The sequence below is a fragment of the Cibotium barometz genome, chromosome 64, assembly GCF_041138505.1.
Source record: "Cibotium barometz isolate CiBa-2024 chromosome 64, ASM4113850v1, whole genome shotgun sequence".
In the NCBI taxonomy this organism is placed as follows: Eukaryota; Viridiplantae; Streptophyta; class Polypodiopsida; order Cyatheales; family Cibotiaceae; genus Cibotium; species Cibotium barometz.
The window spans coordinates 9,852,858-9,879,845 of record NC_141109.1 but is presented as its reverse complement, the minus strand read 5'-3'; the positions used below and the strand labels follow the sequence as shown (position 1 = coordinate 9,879,845).

Below are 26,988 nucleotides of genomic sequence, written 5' to 3'. Positions count from 1 at the left end.
ATAGTTGCCTCCTCATGACAAGCTGGTACGATGTGCATTGCCTTCTCTACCACCATGGAAACTGTTCACTTTGCCAAGGTTTCTACCATGTCCTCTACAAGGACCATGCAAGTAGAATGCCTCATCATCTTTATAAGAAGACCAGCCTCCAAGCATTGTTTCTTCTTGGTACAACACTCCAATCAAATCATTGAGAGTAGGGCCTAGGCATAGCAAACCTGGCTATGAAATTAGAGCTTGTTTTGAAGTCAACATAGCATTGAGAAAGAGAGTGAAGCATGATGTGTATAAGATCTTTATCTGGCATTGCAATATCACGGGAGGTGAGCAGTCACAGCATCCCCTTTCTGGTCTTTCAAACCATGCAGTTCTTGTTAGAAGTCATCTCCTGTCTTTACTGAGACACCAGGGCTTGTGTTGTGGGTGTGCCCACCCTTGTAGGTGCTTTTCTCATTTTTCCTCACTCCCCGTATTTTTCCCCATATTTTTCCCATTTTTTCTTGGCCTGGGGTGGCAGTCGTGTGCTGGCAGCTGTTGTTCTCTTGTTCTTCTCTGGCCGACTATACCCGACCTTGGGACAGTGCTGGCCGACCCTGTTTGTGCTAACCGACTGGCCTCTAGAGCAGATCCTGGAGAACTTGACCCAGTCGGTTGCCTCTAGAGCAGGCCGACTGCTGCCTAGGGTCCATATATAATGGACCCCCCACTCCCTTGCCATTGTATCTTGTATCATTCCGGGATCTTGTGTATATAGAACAGAGTTACACGCCTATCTCTCTCCTTCTCTTGTGTTGTCTATTTTCTGCACTCTACTTGCTCTTGTGGTCTCAAATTTGGTTATCATCTCCGCTACGTATTTTGACATGGTATTAGAGCCCTAGGCTCTTGATAGATCTTGGGAGTTGTGTGAGCAAGAGGGGGACTGTTGCGTTGCTGATTGGTGGATTGTTCGGGACTGTTCAGGAAGAGAAGAAGCAAGAGGACGGCGGGCTGAATTGCTGGACAGCCACTTGCAGGTGTAAGTTTTTTTTCCCACCCACCCACCCTTTTCAGTTACATCCCCGCAATGGCAGATTTGTTAGAGATGGCTGAGAAGCATGTGAAGATCCCAACACTCCCCACGTTCCCGGTGGACCGTTAGTTGGACGGGAACAATTACGGCATATGGAAGGTTATGATGGAATCTGTGGTGCTGGAGTCATATGACCTTGCTGAGGATCGTTGTCGGCCGACTGGCCTTTAGAGCAGGTCATGGAGAACTTGACCCAGTCGGCTACCTCTGGAGCAGGCCGACTGTTGCCTGGGGTCCATATATAATGGACCCCCCACTCCCTTGCCATTGTATCTTGTATCATTCCGGGATCTTGTGTATATAGAGCAGAGTTACACGCCTATCTCTCTCCTTCTCTTGTGCTGTCTATTTTCTGCACTCTACTTGCTCTTGTGGTCTCAGATTTGGTTATCATCTACGCTGCGTATTTTGACAGTTCTTTCAACTGCATGGTCAAAACTTGCTACAAAATCACCATGCATCATGGTATGTTTGTGCAGACATAATATGAGAAAACAATGTGCTATTCTCATTCAAACACAGGAAAACCTTTTATGTATCGTTTCATCCTTCCTTTCACCCGTATCTTAAACAATTGCAAACTGTTGTCATTTTGAAGAAGGCTGTAAGAAACTTTTCAAGAGAGGAGTTCTAAGGGTATTTGTGTTGCTCAGGTGTGCATAACAAGTGTTGAGCACATCAAGTTTATGTTATGTGCATATCTAGTCCAAGTTAGCTAGCTAACCCTAGTGGTTCAGCAGTACTAGCATCAATACCAATTGGGAGGATGAGGGTTGATACTCGTTATATCCGAGTCTAAGGAACATTTCTTTAATTTTGGGTTTTGCTATGTAGTACTGGATTTTGGTTTTGCTGCAATTTTAAAAAGATCACTAGCCTTGAGTAGTCTACCATGAATATCAGCAAAGTCTATACAAGTCCAGGTTCAATGCAGCATGTAATACCTTGGGCTAAAGTCCACAAAGCATGGAGCATTTGGATCCCTTTAAAGCTTGATGGGTGAGTTGCACAATTGAACCACATGGTTATAGCCAGCTATATAATTAGGTGGTTACTGTAGTAGACTTGGCTGCCCAGGCACACTAATGTGGTAACACAATGTTCCACTCTGTTGTAGTATACCCTCAAGAGTTGTCACACGGCTAGGGACCTTATGGAAAGATGTTACAGTAAGCTCTTGATTGAAATCCAATAAGTACACTAACGATTGAACTCGCCCCAGGTAGTCTCAAGGGTGACCTTTTTGTACACATCAGGGGCTCCTTGTGTTCCACCGTCCCATCGGTGGGCATCACCTAAAATACCACCATCAATGGCATAGATGCCATGCAAGTGATGCGTCGGTCACCTCTGCAAGTTGGTGCATCGGTAACCATCGGGTACGTAGCCACCGCGGTAGGTTCTTTATGATTGATGCTGACAACTTAAGAGGCGGTCCAAATAAGGGATATCACACTTGGGCTAGCAGCCTAGCCCGGTGTTACAACGACGAGCACAAGGGACTTATACTTTGGTTGGCGAGAGGAAGCTTTACCACTTTGACCGGGGCGAAGTCCCATGGGCAGACAAGGTGGCTCCACATGGCCCACCACTATTTGATTCACCGTCCATGAATCAAGGAGAAGAATGGTGTTTAAGAAGTTGGTCAGGTACCCCAAGGACTGAAGAAGAGAGATTCCTGTCCATCAGGGTAGTACCATTCGAAGTTTAGGTTAACCACATCAAGGAATGTTAGGACCCACCACACCGTGTCCAAGGGTGCAGAGAGGGAGGAAGGTTAAGGGCCGCCAGCTAAGCCACCACAGGCCAGCACACCGTGTCTGCGGTGTGGAGAAAGGGAAGGTACGACAGAGAGAATAACCAAGATCCCTTTTCAAGGGAAAGTCTTTGTTTGGTGGGTGTTGGTGGGAGGTTTGCCTATAGGTGCATGAGGAAGCTTGCAGCAAGCCTTTTGTGTTTTCTGCACCACTTGCCCAGAGAATAGCCACCATTTATTTATGCATTGCCTGGTTGCTAAACATGTTTCGGATTTTGTTTCCCGAGCTTCGTGGTCCATTGCACACACACATGTTTCGATCAGGGATTGGGTTTTTGGCAATCTTCCAGGTGCAATAGTGGAGGCTGCACTTGTGAATTTGTTTCATTTCTTTAGGTACATTGGCTTGTGGCACATATGGCTCACCCGAAACTCATTCATCTTCAATGGCCAGTCGGGTATACAGGGCCATATTGGACAAATTCAAGGCTTGTTGTTGTGGCAGCTCTCCTCCATGGCTTCCACGCATGTGATAGGCTGAGAGTTGGCCGCTTCTTGGTTTCGGATCGTCCGCACAGTTCCATTGCGTGCATAGTTGATAGAGGGTTTTTCCTAGCACCATTGTCACTGCTCGGGAAAATGTATCAATTGTCTGGACTGTCTACTATTTCTGTCCCCCCTCCCCCCTTTTTCTAAGTTTGTTTGTGTTCTAGCCCAGCTGTTGGCCATGAGGCCTGTGTACATTACCCGTGCATAATATTATGTTCGTACCTTTACATTTTTTTTATAAAAAGAATAACCACATGGTACAGAGAAGAATCACACTGGAAGATAAAGGTGGAAGTAGCAGATGCGACTATAGGACCGATATGCTGCTGCAAATTAAGTACTACCGGCATGGCCCTGCGATGTAGAGGAGAAAAATCGCCACAAACTCAACCACGTGGGAACCCACCATAGGCCAAGAGTGAAGCAGAAGGAAGAGGTAGAAGCAAGGCCAGGAAAGCCAAGGAAAGAGCTAGAATGGCAGGAGGCAAATAAAACTGCAAATGCAAGCGGGGACAATCAAAATGCTAAAGATGAAGTTCTTCGAAAATAAAAAGTTTTTTTTGTTTGTTGTTGCTCCATAGCTCACAACGGCATCACGTCAGCAGTAAAGGTGTTGGTAGCTGACGAGCTGAGGTCCAGCAGGGGATCGCGAAGGGCATCACGAAGTCCTCTTTGCCGGGCAGCTTGGCCAAAATTGACTGCCAGCAATGCCGGGGTTAGATATAATGGGCAGAGGCAAGGGTATGCTAGGGTGTTTGTTGGGTAGGATGAGGTGAAGAACGAGAAGAAAGGGAAGTGGCGCGAAAAGAGAATGGAAGGCAACGATTGTGAGTGGTACGAGAGAGCCTGAGAGGGTGGGCGATACACGCCGAGTGGAGGCACAAGGGGTGAGAATCGAGGCCTGGGGCGATAAATGAGGCGGCCAAGTGTGGGGTCAAACCGTTGAAGTATGCGAGCAGGGATCCGGGGCACCGACAATGTTTCAAGGGGCGAGGACACAGTGAGCAGTGAAGCAGGGTGCCGTGCTGGCACCACAGGAGGCAATTAGCAGCACAATTGACGTGGGCACAGGGTAGACATGGCAGGCAGTGCTAGACAATCGAGATTTCTAAGTGTGGTACCGATCTACGGTAAACCCCCAAGAACAGATTAGGGTTGTTATAGCAAACACACAAAAACTGAAGGTCGGTAAACAGGGGCCTACAAATAAGTAGAAAAAAGAAAATCAAATTAATTAACGAGAGGAAGAGGGAGCCTATTAAATCAGACCGACTAAGGTTAGATTAGTTGATAGATTTTTTTTGAGTAACCTTAATCAAGAAAACTGAAAGGACGTTACAACTCTTCGCTTGTTCTTCTTCACCACCTTCGGCATACGCTGCATCACCAACCCTTCTCTTGAGCATCAACGCGGCATACAAATAGGCAACTCTCATCCCTTCATCGCACGGGCGCATCACCTTTTACTCCTCACATGTCCCATTAATTCCTAACGATGCCTACCCTTGCATTTTGATTATTGTAACATTTTTTATCAATTTGTTATCACTCTATCACTTTGAATAATTTTATGAGCACATTATCCCCTCTTTAGTAAACTAGGGTAGTCATGTTGGACTAAATTACATGGACTTACATCTGTTACACAGCACTTTGACCTCATTAGACAACACTACTTGGCCTCATTTGCAATGCAAGGGCGTGCTTTGATAATGATACTACGACAATCAAAGGTGTAATAATCTTGAAGAGTCAAGCGAGAGAAGTTATAGCAACACAATCACTTCATATGTCATTTATTTTTTCTCAAAAGCAGTAAAGAATTATTAAGAAAGACATGAGCAGGTCGAAAAGCACTATGTTCCACAGAATACCTTGGAGTATCATGGCTACCGGCATCAACACAATGCTCCAAAAGCTCTATGAACTTGTAAGGGAAAGTGTTGAAGTCCACAAGTATGCATTGTTCTACTTTCAAGCTTTGAAAATCATCTTCACTGACTTCTAGGAAATAAAGGAAAAATGGGTCTGCTTCATTTGTGAGCTGCATCCTTAAAAGCTGCAAAAGCAAAAAAACATAGCTGGATTTCTCGAAAGCATTTTATTCATGCAATACACAACTTCAAATCAACTTATTAAAAACGTTCATATGTTTGTGCGTGATCGCGTGCATGTGTGTGTGTATGCTCATACCTGCCTGCATGAATGCATATACATATATATGAATGCATGTATGTACAATTTTTCCCACAGAAAAGAGGGTTTCTTGTTGTACCTTGCTAGATCTGTGAAGCTTGCTGATCCCCATGACAATTCTTACAGTGAGCTCCATGAGGCGGTCTTCCGACCCTGGCAACTTGGTAACTCTGACTGGGATTGCTTTTTCAAAAAGGGTGGAGCTGCTCTCCATAATGTTCAGCTTAACTATGTCATCCATCATAAAAAGATGCCGGAACAAATTGCATGAAATGCGACAGAGTCTGCACAGACCTTTCTGTCAATTAGGTGCACAATATCCACCATGGAAGTGAGTTGAAAGGCTCACATTTCCTCAACTGAAACTCGTCCTAGTCTTCAAAAAAGGCTTTTCAGCTTGCCCATCACACGGTGAAACCTGTTCCAAGTAAGAGGAAAACTGATCATCATACATCCAAAATCTTGTGCACACAGCAAGGATTCAGTATGTGAAGAGGAAGCATGGCTTCATAGTTTATTTCTCATGAGAGAGTCCCTAACATGGCCTGTACTGCGTAAATGATAAAGAGATTCAAAACACTTGTTAACCTAAACCTAGTAGAAGAAAACATAATCCGGGCTTAAAATAACTTTTTCCCTTATTTAAAAAGGAGATAGAAGCACAGAGAAGGGGGGCCTGGCTGGCCACTCTCAGAGAAGAGTCTACATCTGTGGGGAGGGGGAAAGGTCACACTCCAGCCTGTAGTGCTAGAATATACCACTATCACCACCACTGAGAAAGGGACTCAAGCTCCAAGTGTGTGTGGGAAGATTGCACATCACTACTGCAAAACCTTGGAGTCACCATGTGAGCGTTCCCAACATCCCCAGAGGGTGTGACTGATGCCTATCGAGATGAATCAAATGGTCTCCATTGGAGGGTGACCTTGCCCTCTATAGTCTCACTACAGATCCATGGGGATCTATGGGGTCCATGTCACCAAGGGAACCTCAGTCGCCAGCGATGGTAATGATATGGAGATGTGCGAGTCTAAGTGCATGACCCTTGCCATCCTCGAAAAGCCAGCCCTGCCCCATGGCCTATGCAATAGCGCCCCAAGTGACAAACCAAATGGCCACTTAGTCCATTGTGAACCGGTGAAGAATCTGCCACCAAACCTGCTTTACACCTTCAGTTAGTCCCAAAGACTGTCACTCAACCGAGGGGACCCAGCATCTTTCACGTGCACTCTCTTCCAAGGTGTGAGTGACGTGGTCATGCTTCTACCCATTGGCCAGCTCGAAGGTTGAGTGCATGGCCAGATTCATGTGTATGTAAGGGCGTTTGTGCCAATTCATTGTATTCTTTTCCAAGCGCAAAGTGAGCAGCCAAGTGTGGACAACATTACTATTATTATGGTGTGAGCACCCTAGATTAGGGTTGGCCAGCCAACTAGCCCAAAAGTCACTATAAATAGAGGACTATGGCTGAGGAGGGTCATAGAGTGTCACTCAACCGAGGGGACCCAGCATCTTTCAGGTGCACTCTCTTCCAAGGTGTGACGTGGTCATGCTTCTACCCATTGGCCAGCTCAGAGGTTGAGTGCGTGGCCAGATTCATGTGTATGTAAGGGCGTTTGTGCTAATTCATTGTATTCTTTTCCAAGCGCAAAGTGAGCAGCCAAGTGTGGACAACATTACTATTATTATGGTGTGAACACCCTAGATTAGGGTTGGCCAGCCAACTAGCCCAAAAGTCACTATAAATAGAGGACTATGACTGAGGAGGGTCACATCATTCATTCATCATTGAGTCATTGAATATCTCTATTCCATTGTAAATAAGTCATGCACATGAATACATTAGTAAATTAGGTCATCTCTTTATATATTGTGTATCTTGCATGAGGGAGAAGTATGTGCATGGGTTCAAGACACTGATTAGGCATTAATCTTCAGATTTATCACGAGAAACTAATCCTTTCACAAACCACCCATGTTACATCGGTATCAGTGCATCGGGCTCTGACAGAGGAAGAGCTACAAATTTTTCCCTCATAAGGCATGGAGATGCATTGCCAACGAGATAGCACAAAGAAGAGGGGCCTGGCTGGCCACTCTTGGAGAGAGACATCATCTGTGGGGGCGGGGGAAAAGTCACACTCGGGCCTATAGTGCTGGAATATACCATCATCGCCCCTGTTGAGAAAGGGACCCAAGCTCCAAGTGTGTAGGAAGGTTGCACATTACGACTGCAAAATCTCAGAATCACCTTGTAGGCGTTCTCGACATCCCCGAAGGGTGTGACTGATATCTATAGAGATGAATCAGATGGTCTCCGTCAGAGGGTGACCATGTCCTCTTTCGTCTCACTAGAGATCCATGGGGGTCTATGGGGTTGGGCCATTGGAACCTCAATCACCCCAATAGTAGTGATTTGGAGATATGCGAGTCAAAGCGCATGACCATTGCCATCCTCAAAGAGGAGTGCGAGCCTAACCTCCATGGCCTATGCAATAGTGCCCCAAGTGACACACTCGGTCCATTGTGAACCGGAGAAGGATCAACCACGAAACTTGCTTTACGAGATTAGGGTTGGCTAGCCCAAAAATCACTATAAATAGAGGGTTATGGCTGAGGGCAGTATCATTCATTCATCATTGAGTTATTGAGAGCTCAAGAGCAGTGCTACCATTGAGTATCTCTATTCCACTGTAAAGAAGTCACACGTATGAATACATTAGTAGGTTAGGTCATCTCTTTATATACTCTGTATCTTGCTGTTAGCAGTCATCTCCTGTTTGTACATTACACACTAGGGCATCTGTTGTGGGTGTCCATTTTTCCCTTGTTTTTCCATGTATTTTCCCCTATTTTTGTGTGGACATGGGGCTGTTGTGCTACCCAACTTGCTCCTTTCTGCTGGCCGACTGGTCATCTGCCTCCCGACCTGTTGTACAGTGCTGGACGACTGAGTTTCTCTGGCCGACTGTGGTATTTTCTGGTCATGAGCAGATGGGGCTGCTGTTGGCCTGTTTTGGGCTGGCCGATCACCAGCCCAGGGCCATATATATAGAGGGCCTGCCCCCCACACTCCATTGTCATTGGGTATTGTACCGGATCTTGTATATAGAGCAGAGTTCATACAGCTTCTCGTTCTCTTCTTCACACAGTCCTGCGTTTTCAGGCTGGTGGTTCTCTTGTGTTTGCTTATCTTCATCGTGGTGTCGTTGCTACGTTGTGCTCTCAGTTGTTTGTCTCATATCCGCTGCGTATTCCGACACTTGCATGAGGGAGAAGTATGTGCATTGATTAGGCATTAATCTTCAGATTTATTACAATAAACTACTCCAAAGCACCCATGTTACATTGGTATCAATGTGTCAAGGTTTTGACGAGCAAGTTTTTCTCTCATAAGGGCATGGAGATCCATCGCCCCGAGGAGATAGTAGGACAAAGAAGGGGAACCTGGCTGGCCACTCTTGGAGAGAGACTACATCTATGGGGGAGGGAGAAGAGTCAATAGTGCTAGAGTTACCACCATCGCCCCTCCCTAGTGAGAAGGGGACATGAGCTCCAACTATGTAGGAAGGTTGCACACATCACTAGTGCAAAATCTTGGAATCACCATGTAGGCACTGTCGTCGTCCCCATTGGAGGGTGTGACTGATGTCTATCAAGATGCATCAGATGGCCTCCACCGGAGGGGTGACCATGCCCCATATAGTCTCACTACAAAGACATGGGGGTCTATGGGTTTCATGTGACCATCGGAACCTCAATCGCGGCGATGGTAGTGCTTTGGAGATTTGCGAGTCTAAGCGAATGACCTTTGCCATCCTCAAAGAGAAGCACCGGCCTTGCCTCCATGGCCCATGCAATAGTGCCTCAAGTGACAAACCAAATGGCCACTCGGTCCATTGTGAACCAGTCAAGAATTTTCGCCTTCCAAAGGCAGTGTCACTCAAGCAATGGGGACCTCGCGTCTCTCACGTACACACTCTTCCGAGGTGTGACGGCACCTTCCCACACATAAGGGCCGCCTGTAGAAGCAAAGCACAGCCCTGTAGGGCAGCATAAGCACTCAAGCAAGGTCCTCAAGGGGTGGCCAGAGGGCTGTAAACACTGCAGCGAAACAGGACAAACATTGATCATCATGGCTTTATTTCTCACAAAGGTGCGTTTTCATTCAATGCAGCAAGCAACTCTTTATGGCAGCTACAAAAGTTTTTTGGGAAGAGTAACTTCAAGCATTCAAGGAATGTAAGATCTTGTCAAACGGGCAATTGTTTGAAAGTGATGGACGAGTTTTTTTCCAAACAAAGGGCAGAGTTACCAGCCATGATAGTGCATTCATGAGATCAAGTACAAAATTGGGAGCAGTTGTGGTGAAGCCAAAGGAAGTTGACAAGAGTGCTATAGTTGAATAACAAAGTGCAAATCACATTTATCGAGGGAAGGAAACACTTAAGGTTTTGGCACTTCTCTCTAAATCCATTGAGGAGGAGGAGTTGAGTGCTTCAGCAATTCCTGAGGTTTCCATCATTTTCAGTAGCTCATTGTTGGGTATTTTGGAGTTAGTTGGTGTGAACACTAAGGCTTGATGCCTATAAAGCATGTATTTGGGTACATGGAGTATCATACCATTCAGCCAACCCTGATCCCTCTTTGGACATGCTCCTACCTGGCACTATGAATGCTAACATGCAGTTCCGGAGGAGATCGTGGCGGAGGTTGAACCCACAGTCGGGTCCCAGTTTATGTTACTTGGGGTGCCATTGCTTGCCTGGCAGAGTCTGGCCCACAGATATTCTTTGAGAGCAGGGATTTTGATCTCGTCATTTTGGTACATGGAGGTGTGGCCCAAAGAGGCGCACTTCAGGATATTCCTCAGTCAGTCTGCACCATCCCAGCATGGCAGATTTGGAAAGCCAGATGCACAGAGGCTTTGGAGGGCACACATATATATGCCGCTCAGTGTATATACAGCATATGGAGTGATACCATTCACACTCTTATGGCCACATGAGCCCACACACAGGGTCCATCTAGAGCTGTTCAGGCGAAATGCAACATGTTTATCAGAGAGTACGATCATGATGTTTTCTTCTCTTTGACCCCCACGGGACTCTCTAGGCAGGGATTCGGTTGAGATCTCGCTATATTTTATAATGAGGATTTTCCTTTCCATTTCCGGCTTAGAGCCATAATTTTGTACTATTTCACTCATACTTTAAAAAAAGTCTCTTTTTTGGCGAAAAAAAAGGTTTTTGTTCACTAGTGCACACCTTGTCATGTGCACCTTGCACTGGGGCACGCAATGACACACCGGCATGATTTGTTTCCTATTTTTCTTTACACTATGTTCAAGCTTTTTATAGCTTACTTCCAAGCTTTCCATAGCTTGCTCCTTTTGGTTTTTATCAGCAAAAGTGGTTACAGTGGAACTTGAAGCTTTCTTTTGAATCTTCCATTGAAGCCTCTGAATAATGAAGGAGGTGGTTTCTTCTTTAATCAAGTTTCTTACTTGATTAAATGTTAAATTTTCTCTTACTTCAAGTTATGATCAATACTGCAGAGCCGATTCATAGTAGCAAGTCCATAAGCGATTTAGCTCCATACACAGTCAGCCAAAATTACAATACTCACAGTCCGATCATTTTAGCAATGCAGGCATCAAAACAATCCAATCCTACCTTTCCACCGCTTTACCAACAAATAACATGTGCGAATAGAATAGCTCGTTTTTCTTTGATCATTTTCATCTACAATCGTTTACACATTTACAATCGGCCAATCCAACTGGTAAGATTGACCAATTCCACAACGAGTTTTGTTTTGGAATCACAACGACTCTTCTAATTCCACTTTTTGGTAATTCTACTTTATTGGATCACTCGATTCTACTTTTCTTGCGATTCCAAAAGTCAGATCCTTAGCGATCCAACTCCACCGATCCTACTTTGAACGGTCCAACACAAACATTAGGTACCCAGTTAGGAATTTTGAGCCTCAGACTTATGCATGGGCACTGACCCTCACTCAGAATCAAGAACTAATGCTGAATGGGGGTAAGCCCAAGCAAGTATAGTCTAATCCTAAGCCCAACAATAGTCATCTACCCAAGGTAAGGGGGTTCAAAACAACAAAGACCAAAAGGACCAAAAGAAAAATTATCAAGATCAATCGGGCAATAAGAAAGATTCCACAGCCAAGAAGACTCCTAAGGAAAAAGCTAAGAAGGACATCACTAGAGGTTACTTCCAGCCGGATGAATGGACACAATACAGGACAGAGAACTATTGTTTCTTCTACCACAGTGTGGGACACAGGAAGAAAGATTGTACTAAGTTTCAGGTTAAAAAGTCTGCCAAGGCATCCACTTCCACGGTAGTGACCGTAGCATCCCCATCCACACCTCCACCATCCGCCTCTAATGCCGTTCAGCTATTGCCCTCAGTGCCACTAGTGGTATTTGATGATAAGTAGGACGATGAGGGTGAGGGACAGAAGAAGGCTCTCATCCGTGCCTATGGCACTGCAAGGGGACAACCGTTCATTGTCCTCTTTGACATGGGCAGTTCCGAGGATGCCATCTCTCCGCAGTTGGCAAAGCAAATAAGCTATACCTTGGTTCCTTATCATCTAGATGTGGACAGGTTTACACCTAGTCTATGTACACGCATGTAACGCGCGGAAGCTCTGGGTAGTCTTCTTTCAGCCCTAAACACTCTTGGAGACCTCCTGATGCAAAAACGCACCATGATGCAAAAACGCAGGTAGAGAGAGAGTAGAGAGAGAGAGTGAGAAGTGCTGGAATTTCAGTATATACTATGTACAAAAAGGTACAAATCTGTACAGCACTTGGCTGCCCTCTTGAAAAGGTGATAAACCCTAATTCTGGCCCCCTATGGGACCCTCCTACTGACTCACACCCCTAGTGGGTGGAATGATTAAAACAAGGAGCAAGGAGTCCTTTTTATATGGGACTTTTGGCACTTTATGCTGGCCGACTGCTGGTCGGCCAGTTCCATGTCCCAATAATCCTTTTTTGCCCTGCCCGACTGCTGCTGCCCCTTGGCATTGATGCGCATGCTGCACACCCTTCTGCTGATGTAAGTCGACAGCTCCTCTGGCAGCCAGCCTCCACTGTCCTGCAGCCGACAGCCATCTGATCATGCTTTGCTCCATGTCCACCTCAGATGAGTCACCTGAAGCTCCTACCTTCTGGTTCTACTGGTTCATAATCTTTATCTGCTTGCCTCTTCTGGATCTAGCCCTAGAAATGTCCATGGCATCTGTGATGCACATGACATCCCCCTCTGCTAAACTTGATGACGGGAATCCAACCTGCTCTTGGATGACTGTCATCATCCCAATCCTGTTCCGAAGTCCCTCTGTCATCCTCCATCCCTGGCAAACCTTTTTTCTCTGAAAATCCGATCTGTTCTCCAAACCACTCTATCTCTGATGAAGATCTATGCATCTGGTCTTCCTCTAGTCCACAATCCATTCCTGCACTGGCTCTGAACACCGTCTTGGTCTTCGTTCCTGGAACTGAGTCTGGCACTCTCACATCACCCTTGGAGGATCAACCTCCCTTGGGACCGTTCCCTTAGAACCCATCTGGCTCACGGAACTGCCATCCCCATCTGGCACTGTGGAACACCACCAACAAACCTCCTGGGAGTTCTTCCCGATCTGTGTTCCCGCCTTGGGCTTCGAATCCGTGTACTTTCCTATACCTTGGACCTGTACACCATCATCTGGGACTGAATCAGTGTTTAGCTTTGCTGAGCCTGATGCTCTGATACCAATGTAACGCGCGGAAGCTCTGGGTAGTCTTCTTTCAGCCCTAAACACTCTTGGAGACCTCCTGATGCAAAAACGCACCATGATGCAAAAACGCAGGTAGAGAGAGAGTAGAGAGAGAGAGTGAGAAGTGCTGGAATTTCAGTATATACTATGTACAAAAAGGTACAAATCTGTACAGCACTTGGCTGCCCTCTTGAAAAGGTGATAAACCCTAATTCTGGCCCCCTATGGGACCCTCCTACTGACTCACACCCCTAGTGGGTGGAATGATTAAAACAAGGAGCAAGGAGTCCTTTTTATATGGGACTTTTGGCACTTTATGCTGGCCGACTGCTGGTCGGCCAGTTCCATGTCCCAATAATCCTTTTTTGCCCTGCCCGACTGCTGCTGCCCCTTGGCATTGATGCGCATGCTGCACACCCTTCTGCTGATGTAAGTCGACAGCTCCTCTGGCAGCCAGCCTCCACTGTCCTGCAGCCGACAGCCATCTGATCATGCTTTGCTCCATGTCCACCTCAGATGAGTCACCTGAAGCTCCTACCTTCTGGTTCTACTGGTTCATAATCTTTATCTGCTTGCCTCTTCTGGATCTAGCCCTAGAAATGTCCATGGCATCTGTGATGCACATGACAACGCATCTCTCAGAAAGTCAATAGTTTGAGTTTCAAGTTCAGAAGGCAACATTCAAGCGGGACTTCATTGTTTCCCCTCTCTTAGGGTGTGACATGATCCTCGGGATATAGTGGTTTAGATAGTATGCACCCAGTCCTGATTGGAGGCAGGACACTTTCACTATTGTTGAAGGTTTTCCTAAACCCATCATGATTCGTGGGGATCAGAGCATTCCTAGAATACCACTCATTTTCCGCATTCAGGCCCAACGAGCCATAAGAAAAGGATCAAAGAGTGCGTTGCTATATGTCCACTCTCAGTCTAATGCAGTTCAGACAACACCCGCAGTGGAGCAAAGGATGACATCATGCGCGCTTTAGAGGCCAACCAAATAAGTATAAGGAGACATCATACGCACTTTAGAGGCCAACAAAACAAGCATCTTTTTAGAGCAATAAAACGTGTACAAGTATAAGCAGTAAAAGAAAATTACGGATTTGGAGTTAGTATGCACATTCAATGGTGCGTCAAAGACAAGATCTATTCATCACTCAAGAGCACCAAAAATATGTAAAAGAAAGTATCTATTCATCACTCAAGATCTATTCATCACTCAAGAGCATCTTTTTAGAGCAATAAAACGTGTACAAGTATAAGCAGTAAAAGAAAATTACGGATTTGGAGTTAGTATGCACATTCAATGGTGCGTCAAAGACGAGATCTATTCATCACTCAAGAGCACCAAAAATATGTTGAAGTCTCTCCAATATATGTTTGTACTATCAATTAGGTCAATCCCACGCACGGAAATGGCTGACAATTCTTTCCTGAGACTTGAGGTAAGTCCTAAACATGGGCGTTTATTATGCCATTGACAAAGAGAGATGATTCCACTTTTGACTGTGATCTATGAGCAACATGAGATGAGAGACACAAAGTGGTCAGTACAAGAACCAGAGTGGCTATTATTACTAGAGGTACATGTAAGCCTGCTAACTGCGTGATTAGAAGCTGAGCAAGTATTTTCAGTGGAAAAAAAAAGAGCATGTATTCTAGTATGGGATGTGAAAATGTGTAGTTTATAATTATTTCTCTTTACAACAGGGTATCGCCCATGAAGAGGATTTCCTTGGAAGTACAGATGTGGGTTATGAGCCCTGCAAAGTCGTCGACGATGCGGGAGCATATTAACAAGCTACAAGCTCTTCAGCAGGAAGTTCTTCAGGCTGGGAAGGAGATATCGTCAGAGGACATGGCCATAACGTGGCTGTCACACTTGCCCTCTCAGTACTCAGCATTTTACTCGTCTTTGATTACCAACGGCAGGCCCAGCACCATCACGTGGGGGGAGCTTGTGCCCATGGTCTTGGACGAGGAGGAACGATTCACAAACCCTCCTCGAGGTGGAGGTTTGGAGGCCTTAACTGCCCAACGGTCGAAAGGCCGTAACACGGGCAAAGGGAAGGCTTCATCAGAGAAGTCTTCTGAGAAGAAGTCCTTTACTGACCGCGAGAAACTAAAGGCAGAGAGGACCTATAATGATTGTTGCGAGAAAGGCCACTATTGGAGGCAGTGTCCCTAGCGGAAGACCGAGAAGGGTGAAGATTCCTCAGCAGCAATCATGAAGACTCTGGCTTTTGTGCACCTGGAGGTGAAGGACACCAATGTTTCATTTTCTTCAGGCAGGGAGGAGGTTGGAGGATTCTCCGCAACGGATACTCGGGAGTGGATTCTAGACAGTGGTGCTTCCAGGCACATGACTCCTTCCCGTTCAGATTTACAGGATCTTTGCAAGTATTCTGGTCACATTCTTACTGGGGATACATCCACTATACCAATTCACAGTGAGGGCAGGATGGAGATAGTTCCCGATGGCGGGGGGGGGGGGAAGCATTCCTCCCAGGTGTTGTATATTCCGTCACTTCGTTTTCAGCTATTGTCAGTGCATCAGGTTTGCAAGATTGGCGTACGGCTGGAGTTTGATGAGCATTTTGTTGCTCTCCGAGACAAAGCAACAGGCTAGGTAGTTTGGGAAGGCGGAGTGGAGAACAAGCTTTCAGCACTCTCTCCCCCAGGTCCTCAGGTTTGTGATGAGTGGCAGTCTGGTAATGGCCACTTAAGTGTGGATACGCTGCAGGTGTAGGCTTTCCCCGGGAGGACCAGATGGTGGATAGCTTGCCAGTTGATGGCAACAGTTGGCAGGAACTTTCCAGTACTGATGTTGGTGGTTCTTGTGTTCGTCAGTCAGAGGAAACTGAACAAGTAACTTATGCTCTCATGTCTCGTAGTGTTCGGGACAAAGAAACTCCTGTAGATGAGGATGTTCTTTCCACGTGGACCTTTCGGAAAGCCAGGCGGGTGGCAGTTGATTGCACAAGGAGGTGGTTTCTCCGGGCTTTGTGGTTCCGGAATCAAAGGGAGTGGTTGACAGGTTCCAGAAGGCCTTGCGTGGTCTTCAGCAAGTTTCCAGGACTTGGCTTTGCACCGTAACAGGTGTTGATCCTTGTGAGCCGTGTGATGCCTCTTTGACTCAGAAGCAAAATGGTTCATTGATCTGGTTGATGGACACCAGATTGGACGGGAGCTTCCTGATGAGGGAGTTGAGCTCATGGTTGCAGATGACTCTTTGGGAGGCAAGATTGTGTTTCCTGTGGTTTCTGCGGCATGTGAAGGATCATGGACTCTTTTACACAAGAGGGGGATTGATTGATGGAGTCCGACTCCACGGTTGGAGTGACTCAGTTTGGGGAGGAGATCCGGACACGAGGGGATCTACTTCACACCCAAGAGCAGTTTTATGGAGCAGTAAGAGGCAATCATCCTTTACCTTGTCGTCGACAGAGGCAGAGTACCGGGCTTCTTGTGATGCTACTCGTGAGGTGGTGAGGTTGCAGAGGTTGCATTGCAGGATTGGGCTTCCACTGGAGGAACCCATGGTCATCCAGAGGCACTTTGTTTGTGAACAGATCGTTGCTGATGGCATCTTGCTAGAGTTCTATTCGACACAGGACAGTACGGTGGACCTCTTCACGAAGTCGCTATCTCAGGATTTCCTGAGGTGGAACCCCCAGCTCCCTGTGGTTGGTTTCACAGCCAAGAGCTGAGAGGGGGTGTTAGAAGTCATCTTCTGTCGTTATGTTGACACCAGGGCCTCTGTTGTGGCTGTATCCGCCCTTTGTAGGTGTCTTATCATTTTTCCTCACTCCCCGTATTTTTTCCCCATTTTTGTGGCTTGGTGGGAGCCCTGAGGTGGCAGGATGTCCTTGTCTGTAGCCGAGTGGTGCTGCATTAGTTTACTAATGCTGGCCGACTGTGTGGACACCTTCTTGGTGCTGGCCGACTGTTCACAGTACTGGCCAACTGGTTTATTACCAGTTGTGGTGTGGACATGATCCTGTCGGCTGCCCTACAGCAGGCCAACTGCTGTTGGGGGGCCATATAAAATGTCCCCCAGCCCCCTTGTCACCATTGTATCATCTTTTCATTGTGGGATCTTGTGTATAGAGAAGAGTTACACGCCTCTCTCTCTCCTTCTCTTGTGCTGTCTATTTTCTCACTCTACTTGCTCTTGTGGTCTCAGATTTGGTTATCATCTCCGCTGCGTATTTTGACAGTCCTCTGCCGACCAGCATTTAATGCTGCCGTATCAGGCTGCTACTAGTCACTGGCTATAGTCCTCTTGGTCCCACTCAGCCCTAAAAAGGTGTCTGACCCTGTCCTACTGCCTGTCCAGATCAGAAGAAGCATGTCCACGTGGCATGCACGTGACATCCCCTCCTACTAAACTTGATGACGGGGATCCAACCTGCCTCTTTGGATGACTGTCATCATCCCTCATTCCCTGCCGTGTCTCCTCACTGTCATCCTTGGACGTCTGGCAACTTGACTTGACTTGGAAACATTGCTATCCTCCGCAACTGCTCCACTTGAAGAACTTGCATCCTGATCCATTGAGTCCCCCTGCCTTCATGCCCTATCCCTTGAACACGGGGTCTTGGTGTCCCTCCCAGAGGGCTGATCACCAACATCTTCGCTCCACCCTTGGATGACTACCATCCCTTGGAACCAGTATTCCTATGGGCTCACCGGTCTGCCCTTTGGCATCCACCCACGGACTGCCTTTTCCCTATGGCTTCGCTGAACACCGACCATTCTCCTTGGGAGATCTACCTTTAGCTGTGTTCCTTGCCTCGGACTGTGCACCTTCTCTTGGGACTGCTCTTGGAGCGCTGGAAATCCTGCTGAGTGCTGGCGCTCTGATACCAATCTCACATGCGGAAGCTTCTGTGGCCAGATCATTACTCAACGGAAACACAGCACTCCCACTGGAGAAAACGCAAGAGAGAAAGCAATTTCCTAAACTACTCAAAATCTTATTTATATGCTTGTCTATTACAATGCCATGATGGAAGCTGAGCTTCCCTTGAAAAGGTAACTTGTCTTGTACTTCCACATGACTGACTACCTAATGACCCAAGTCCCAAGTGGGCACTTGAATGAATGACTAAGAGACATGGCCCTCTTTATATAGGCCCTTATAATCTGGCCGACTGGACCCAAATCGGGACGACTACCCTTGTCCTCTGCCGACCAGCACTTCCTGGCATTTTCCTCCTGTCGGGCTGCTGCTGGTCACTGGCTACAGTCCTCTTGGTCCCACTCAGCCCTAAAAAGGTGTCTGACCCTGTCCTACTGCCTGTCCAGATCAGAAGAAGCATGTCCACGTGGCATGCACGTGACAAGCAGCCACACCTGCTTAGTGCATAGGAACTGGCACCTCATGTCAGTAGCTATTGCAGATAGCATTCTCTCCTGCTTCTTACAGGTTTGGGCTGTAAAAGGCCTTCAACCAAAAAGCAAGAAAAACATAATAGATAGAACTATGGTGACATTGCTTGCCCTTTGCTTACAAAGCGTAACAAGCCAGGCTTGTGAACATTGTTGGAGTTCTACATGCTGCAATCAATCACAAGCCAGTAATTTCACTAGGAGATAATACTGGATAATCGACCAACTGAAGAGATTGGTATGAAAGGAATATAGTCTCAAGTGATCTCATATGGGCCTCTTAATTAGTAAGATGCTTATCAAGCTCTATGTGTGGAGGTTTGATAGAACTAAATTGATTTCAAAAGCAAACACCTCTATGCTGCGCTAAGCTAAATTGCCCATTTCAAAAAAATTAGATTTTGCACTTTGGAGAATAAACTTCTGATAGTGTGGCCTTGGAGAAGGATCACAAGTTACGTCTCCTCAGCCGCAAAATAACATAAGTACAAATTTTGTGGTTCTGTTACAATACAATGTTGGCTAGCTTGATAAAATGTTTTGTTAGCAAGAGTCTTTTCACATTGCTCCCTTTTCAATTAACAGATGCCATTACAGCCCATGCTGAAATTTCATTGCTAGCCTTTTCTTGCAATTGTGTCTAGCACCTAAATTTCCACAATCAGCACAATGTCATGCCTTTTTTTCTCTCTAACTTAAGAAATCTTCCTAAAGGCTTTTAATCAGCTTTAACCATTCTAGAGAATATCTATTCCAAATGTAACTGCTGAGACTTTTCGGATAGGACATGAATAACCTCACCTAACTCTGAGATTTATGTTATTATTCTGCTTCAGAAGTGATTCTTTTGAGACCTCGTGCCTTACTGTAAAGAGAGAAAACCAGAGCTCATTGGTGTGCAAAATAATTAATAGCAATATGCGGTCAATATGGACCATATGAACCGATGTCTTTGACAGCAAGTCTGCACACAGTCAATATGGACCATAATTACCGATGTCAGTAATGTAGAATAGTTGTCCTACTTAAATGAACCACCATGCTCACACAGGCCACCCCATAAGCTTAAGTGCATGCACATGGAGGCAAGGTTGCCTACTTCTTCTCGTTTTAAATACAAGCAGGCTATGTATGGCAAGGTCCCGACTTCCAAGTCAGCAACCCACCAGTGCGCTTGCATCACTTTGCATTGGGCCAATTTTTTTCTCTGTCCCCGCAAAGAAAGAGGTTGCATCACTTTGCAAAACATGTCGATGCATCCTTGATATTTGTTGAGGGCATATTCAAAGCCTGCATCTTAGGCTTCCACTTGAGTATGCTCACCAGACCTTGATTTTCACAGGTTTTAAATGTGATGCATGCATAGGGACAGCTACAGCCAGACCTTCGTTTTCACATTATCGTAAGCTAATGCAAAGCAACAAACTTCCAGCACTTGATTTTCACAACATCATGATGGATACATGTGTAGAGAAAGCTACACTAGCCCTCAAATCCTGCCACGCTGCAGCTAGTGGCAACCAAGCAGAACGGAGCAGGAAAAAAATTTATGCTCCCGTGTCAACAATCTTCATGATGTGATGAATGTGTAGGGACAGCTACAGCCACACCATGGTTTTGCTGTAATCGACGTCAATTTTGACACCATATGATGGATGCATGCATGTGTAGGGACAGCTACATTGGCCGTTATCAAATGCGGCTGGCTAGCAACAGCAAGCAGAAGCGCGCATCTGCTTGTGTGGCAACGATCTCAATAGTTCTCAAGCTGTGGAGAGCATGGTGGGTATGTGTTTGATGTAGAGAAATGAGACAACGAGGGCAGGTGCTCCCCCAGCACATCACAGAGTGCTTCCTTTTTATCTTGTCGCAAAAGAAAGAAAACAAAAGTTCGTGCAGAGAGAGCTAGAGGTTAACAGCACCTGATAAAAAAGAGGAGATGCAGACTGGTAGAAATCTCATCCAACGTCCCAGTCTGCTCGTGAATCCGCACAGTGCAAGCTCCTCCACACTCGATCTGAGACCGGCTTAGGTCCACACACCATGCCGTTTTGTGCACCAGCTTTCTTCGAGGCGTTCTAAAGAGATGAGTTCATGCCTGCTCGCCAGCTTCCACATTTGTTCTGCTCTGCAGCAATGTGAGGGAGGGTAGGGGGGAGCGATGATGGTCCAAGAAAACGGCAGCAAGCAAGCGAGCTGCTTGCAGAGGGGAGGGGAGTAATCGCAATGGAGCCTTGGAAACTCCAGAGAGAAGGCAAATCCTAACCCTAATGCGAGGTCAAAATGAGCACAGAGAGAGAGAGACGAGGAACCGTAGGAGTAATGCGAAGGCAAGGTTTTGCATGAAGAATTTCCTCAGGCGGGAAATTCCCATAACTAACTAACTCAGTCACCACCTGGTGCCTGCTCACCGTCCGATCACTCGCACGCACCCACGGTTGTTCGCTACCCACGTGGCATTACTCCCATTTTCATATGATCATGTTGCCAACATCTTCTTGATTTTTTCAAATTCCTCGTATTTAATTTAGGAGCAATTTATGGAAGCCTTAAAATTAATTTCTCTTCGTCATGGTTCATGTGAATCAAGTATTAGAATGTCAAAGTATTTTAATTCATTTTATGAATGTAAGTGCCTTCTAAACCTTCTTTTCTTTTTACAATTGTTCAACAAGAAGAAGTGAGAGAAAGAGAGTGAGGAGAGAGAGAGAGAGATACAAAACATACATAAAAACATATGCATATATACATCGACATATGTATGTATGTATATGTAAAACGTATATGTACACACACACATCTATATGTACATACATACATGTGTATGTGTGTGTGCACGTGTGTACATACATATGTGTTTGTGTGTGTATGTGTGCACGAGTGTACATACATATATACATATACATGTATATACATATATACACACACGTCTATGTATGTGTGTGTGAGTGTGAGTGTGTGTGCGTGTACACACCCACACACACACACATACATATATATATATACATACATACACACACACACACACACACACATATATACATATATGTGTATATGACTTTCATGGTGTTGCCCTCCTAAAGAGGTCTCCCCGACCAACACATATATATTGCAGGATCTCTTGCCAGTTTGTGATCAGACGGTTAGAAAAAGGGCTGCCAGGAATTGTACCTTTGAAACAACCCGCGATAAAGTCACATATAATGGTCTCTCGATTGCCAAAGGCATTAGTCTGCACCTTGGTGCACATTTCAGCCAACAATTTCGTCCATGGTTGCATTTGGGCAACAAAAGTATGAAGCATGGTAGCTTTCCTCGCAATCAGGTGATAGTGAATGTTCAAGATGTTGAGTCCTCCATGCATTTTAGGAGAGCATACCAGCTCAAATTTTAGAAAACAGAACGTTTTTTTATTAGTGTGGGTTTTCCATAGACATTCCATAGCTTGTGACATAAAAGCATCCAAATCCTTTTTGTTCCATGCTATAAGTGGTAAGTAAAACTGTATGTACGCCATAATGATCGATTGAACAATTCGAAGGCAGACATGCAAAGGCCATGTTGAGAGCTTCCAATAATCTGGCTTCTGTTGTATGCGATGCATCACCCATCAGGTTTCATCTTTGAGCGAAATAGACCAGCCTATGGGATAGCCTAAGTGTCGTATGATTTGTCCTAGTGGCACAATATTCCCTAGCCACAAAATGTCATGCCAATCCTTGTCATTCAAAGGCAAGGGCTTTGAATTATGAAAATTAATTTGCAGCCTAGCAGCTAATCCATACAAATCCAAAGCATCCATAATGGATCTCAGGTCGGACTCAGTATTGCAAGGGAAGAAAAAAGAGTCATCCGCATACGCTTGAGCTACAAAATGCTTTCCATCCGCAGCCCATGCAAACAGCCCACAGCATGAGTTTATCCATATACAATAGCAATGGATGTGTGGCAATGGCATAAAGCAATGCACTGAGGGGGCAACCTTGTTTTACTGATCTACCAAGTATCCAGGAGTGAGAAAGATCACCACTAAGAATGCATCTAGCAATGCTATCCTTATACAACCAATATATAACATTACTCATCTTAGGACCGAACCCCATTTTTCTCATTACTTGAGCAATGTATTCACAATGCACCGTATCAAAAGCCTTGGCAATATCTACCTACATGATAAGCACATCCTGTTTGGTGTACTTGGCATATTCAATGCCAATGTGGTCATTTGTAATATTATAATTAATCTGCCTATGCGCGGTACAAAACCATAATGAGCCAAATGGAGACCCGCAATAAAGGACACCTTTCAACCAATTGACCTGCCTTTTAGTTATGAGCTTATATATAACACGCATCAATGTTATCGGAAGCAAATCAGCAAGAGACTCACACAGTTGCTTTTTCGAGGCCAACTGAACCAAGCCTTCCTTCCACAAGGACGAGAGTAACTGAATCTCCCAACAGTGATTAACCATGTGAAGGATCGTATCCTTAAGTTGATCCCAATAGGTACGAAAGAATTCCACTGTGAGTCCATCCCATCTTGGGGATTTCCATGTGCCAAGAGATTTTAATGCATTATCAATTTTCCTCTACAAGAAAGGCATGTCCACGTTGAGAGCATCTTCAGCCAATACTATAGTTGTTACAGGTATATATTTTATCATATTTTTTATGAATTAATAATCGTACAAAAATATGTTTAATTTAATTTGTGCAGGATTCAGCTTAATGGAATGTGCAAGTTGGCTCAAGATTAATGTATAGGTGTAAATGTGCACGAATTCATTTTTTGTAACAAGGCCCACTAGCAATTTTATTTGGGCAAAGGTTTTTATATATATAAACCTTAGGAGTCTTCGTATGGTTAAAAATGTATAAAGCCATACCCCAAAAGTGAAAAAAGGAAGCCCAATTTGTACGCTCACCTATTCTTAGCTCTTTGGGTTAATTTTTATGAAATAAAATTCTCTAAATACTCATGTCGTGGAAGTGGAGCTACACGGCATAGAGGGGGAGATTGCATCCAATCTTGTCTTGATGGTGATGTTATTCTTTCTCTCTTACCTTATGTTATGCTATGTGATTTGATTTCAATTTAATTCAAGTCTTTGTTTTAATTTTTGATATATTTTATGAGTTTTTAATTATTATTTCAAGAAGTAAAAAGAGTCCTGTGTCACTGGTATCCGGTAAGAAGTAAAAAGAGTCATGTGTCACTGGTATCCAGTATCAGAGCTTTGGTTTAATTTAATCTTCTTGAAGGCGGTCAAAAACTTGTAGACAAAGAGGTGAAAGAGATAAAAATAGAGGTGATTCTCATTTAAAATTTTGAATTTAAATTAAAGAAGAACAAGTTTATGGATTTATGGATTTATGTTTATGTATGGTTGAAATAAGGTTTGTTTTTAACCATTAGATAACCAATCTAGATGAATCTATTGCCCAAAGAGTAAAACTAGGTAATCTCGATCAATCTATTACCCAAAGAGTAAAACTACTAAGTTGGATCAATCTATTACCCAAAGAGTAAAACTACTAGGTGAAAAACCATTAGTGGGTTTCCAAAACCACAAAACTACCTTCCTCAACACTAATCCTCTTCATAATCTGTCCATATGGATGGAATCAGCAAGAGGAGGAGTATTAGAACCCACAACAGGATTACTAAACCAGTAAGAGTGTCTGAATTCCATAATCAACCGTTTAAAATTTTTATCATTTTCTCTTTAATTAATAAAAGCGCTAAGCTGCAGAGAGAAAACAAAAGCTATATATATATATATATATATATATTTCCAATTGATTTTTTTTTAAATCCTTACGCTCTTTCTCCAAAGAGGCGATGGCGGCTTTTTTTCCCCTCTCCTCTCTCCAATACAGTAGCGGCCGAATTCATCTCCCCTTTTTCTCCCTTGCGCTGGCCATCGAAGGTTATCTTTTTTTTATTTTCCTCCTCCCAAAAATAGCGATGCCGAGCCGCGAGTTACAAGCTAATTAATTCTTGCAAAAGCTTTATTTATAAAGCCTTAATAAGCTTAATATATTATAAGCTTATATATAGCGATGCAGGTTACAAGCTAATTAATTCTTGCAAAAGCTTTATTATAAAGCCTTAATAAGCTTAATATATTATAAGCATATATATATATACTTAAAAGCTTAAAGGTTAAGGTTGAATCTCCTTCTTTTTTATTTTTTATTTTAAAAGAGAGAGCTAGCGGGTTCACTTAGGTTTCAAGGCTTATGTCTTCCAAAAGCTTTGTAAGCTTTGATTAATAAAGCTTACTTGATTAAAAGCTTTATTAAGCTTTTAATAATAAAGCTTGATAAGCTTATATATAACAAGCCATATATATATATCTACCTTTCGGCGTCGACGGGCCATTTTAGAGTCGAAGTCCGCTTTATGCTATGCGATGGTCGTTTCATATTATAGCCTTGCCAAGCTTTATTTTATTTATTGTTAATATAATTATTATTTCAAGGCTTTTAAATATATAAATATATATTGCAGCGCCTCTTTTTCTCCCTTTAGTTTCAAATTGGCCATCACCCATCTCTTCACTACTGTGTACTGACCACCATCATTTTCCACAAAGGTTTAAGCTTTGATTATTAAAGCCATGTAATAAAGCCTTATATTATAAAACTTATAATATAAGCCTATATAGCAAAGCTTATAAGCTTTATATATTGATTGCTATAATTAAGGACTTTTGCAATCAACCAAGATAAACAAATACTTTCCTGATTCTTCTACCATTGCTTTTTTTTTAAGGTTAAATTACGGATTTCAAGGACTACAACCAACATTAGATCTTCAAAAGTTTTGTCAAGGTTTACTTTTTACAAATTTCATTAGGGGTTGTTAATTATCACAAGTCAACCTGGAGAACAACAACTTCTCTTCGACATACAAGCTTCCAACTTTTACGAATTACAGGTGAAAGCTAACTAGTAACTACACCCTCTAAATTTTAGAGATTAACAATTGAAGTTATGAATTGAAACTAACGTACAGATTAGTCTATGTAATATTTTTGATGATTTACCAACTAAGTATTCACCTTCTGTAATTCGATTACTTGTATAAAATGAAAATTGTTACTCGTCGATTTGTTTTCTTTTAACTGATATTTTTGCAGTCCAACACAAGTAAGTTCCTCTGTTTTCCATAATTAAAATATCACATATACTTGCGATATTTGTGACCTTTTATGGTGTATTTTGTAGCAAGGTTGTTCGACACTTGCAAGTAAGTTCCTATCCTTCATAGCTTAGTAAATAAATTTTTCAATATTTCTATGTAAGTTTTATCTTTCAGACGGTGACTCAAACACCTTCTAAGTAAGTTTCTCATCGCTATTCTTACAATAGTGATCATGCTTAAATATTCATTGATAAAACTTCAAGATTTTATTTCTTATAAAGTCATAATCCGTAGTTATGTATGGAATTATAATCCATTTGCATTCTTTCACATTTTTCTTAATGTAAAGTATCATTTCAGTTGAATATATATATATATATATATATATATATATATATATATATATATATATATAAAGGTACCACTCTGTACACTTGAATTTCGTGTCTATTATTTAAGTTTATGTCAAATTCAAAAGTAAATTAACCTTTAATCATCTACTTTCGGTTTATAAACGTATCCTTGAGTATCAAAATTCTTTTGACAGATAATTTCAATGACACCAACAATGGAGGTATGTATACATATTCACCTTCTTTTATATAAGTTTTTCATAACTTTTTCTATACTCTCTCTTCAACCTAATAATCTAATTAATAAACCTTACATTAAGATTAGTTCAAGTTCAATTTTTAGATAGAGAAAAATTGCATGGAATTTAAGTTTCAGAGGGAGTTGGCCACTCCGCCTCAAACTTTTATTCTGAAGGAAGTAATGTATGAAATTAATCTGGTGGTATGGGACATCAAATTGGTTTCATATACTTACTCCAGATGCATTTATGTCTTTTATCTTTCTACCATCCTATGTGTATGTACAACGCGCCTATATGGTATGGGACACATAGACTTGTCTTATATACATTCATTTGATTGGTTCACTGCATATGCATTTAGTGTAGATCTAGTCTTCCACACCCATCATAAAGCCATCCTCTCACGCGTTTATGCTACCGTATATCGGGGACGCCCATATATGGCATGCTTTTGTGCCCTCACTGTTTTTTTC

General features: G+C 43.7%; 1 protein-coding gene across 2 annotated transcripts in view; it reads right to left on the bottom strand.

The window, feature by feature from the left end:
* The window catches only part of LOC147603294 (uncharacterized), a 78,460-nt gene extending 56,861 nt beyond the window's left edge, over positions 1 to 21,599 (bottom strand). The window contains exons 1-4 of one of the 2 annotated variants that reach the window (XM_086796798.1): positions 20,690 to 21,599; positions 5,868 to 5,991; positions 5,653 to 5,776; positions 5,252 to 5,436 (exon numbers count right to left, since the gene is read on the bottom strand). In XM_086796798.1, coding sequence (XP_086652924.1) covers positions 5,252 to 5,436; positions 5,653 to 5,709 — 242 coding nt within the window. In that variant the 5' untranslated portion in view covers positions 5,710 to 5,776; positions 5,868 to 5,991; positions 20,690 to 21,599. Of the gene's footprint in view, positions 1 to 5,251; positions 5,437 to 5,652; positions 5,818 to 5,867; positions 5,992 to 20,689 lie in introns of those variants that run through there. The other variant, XM_086796797.1, reaches the window with a different exon arrangement.
* Positions 21,600 to 26,988: the final 5,389 nt, after the last annotated feature.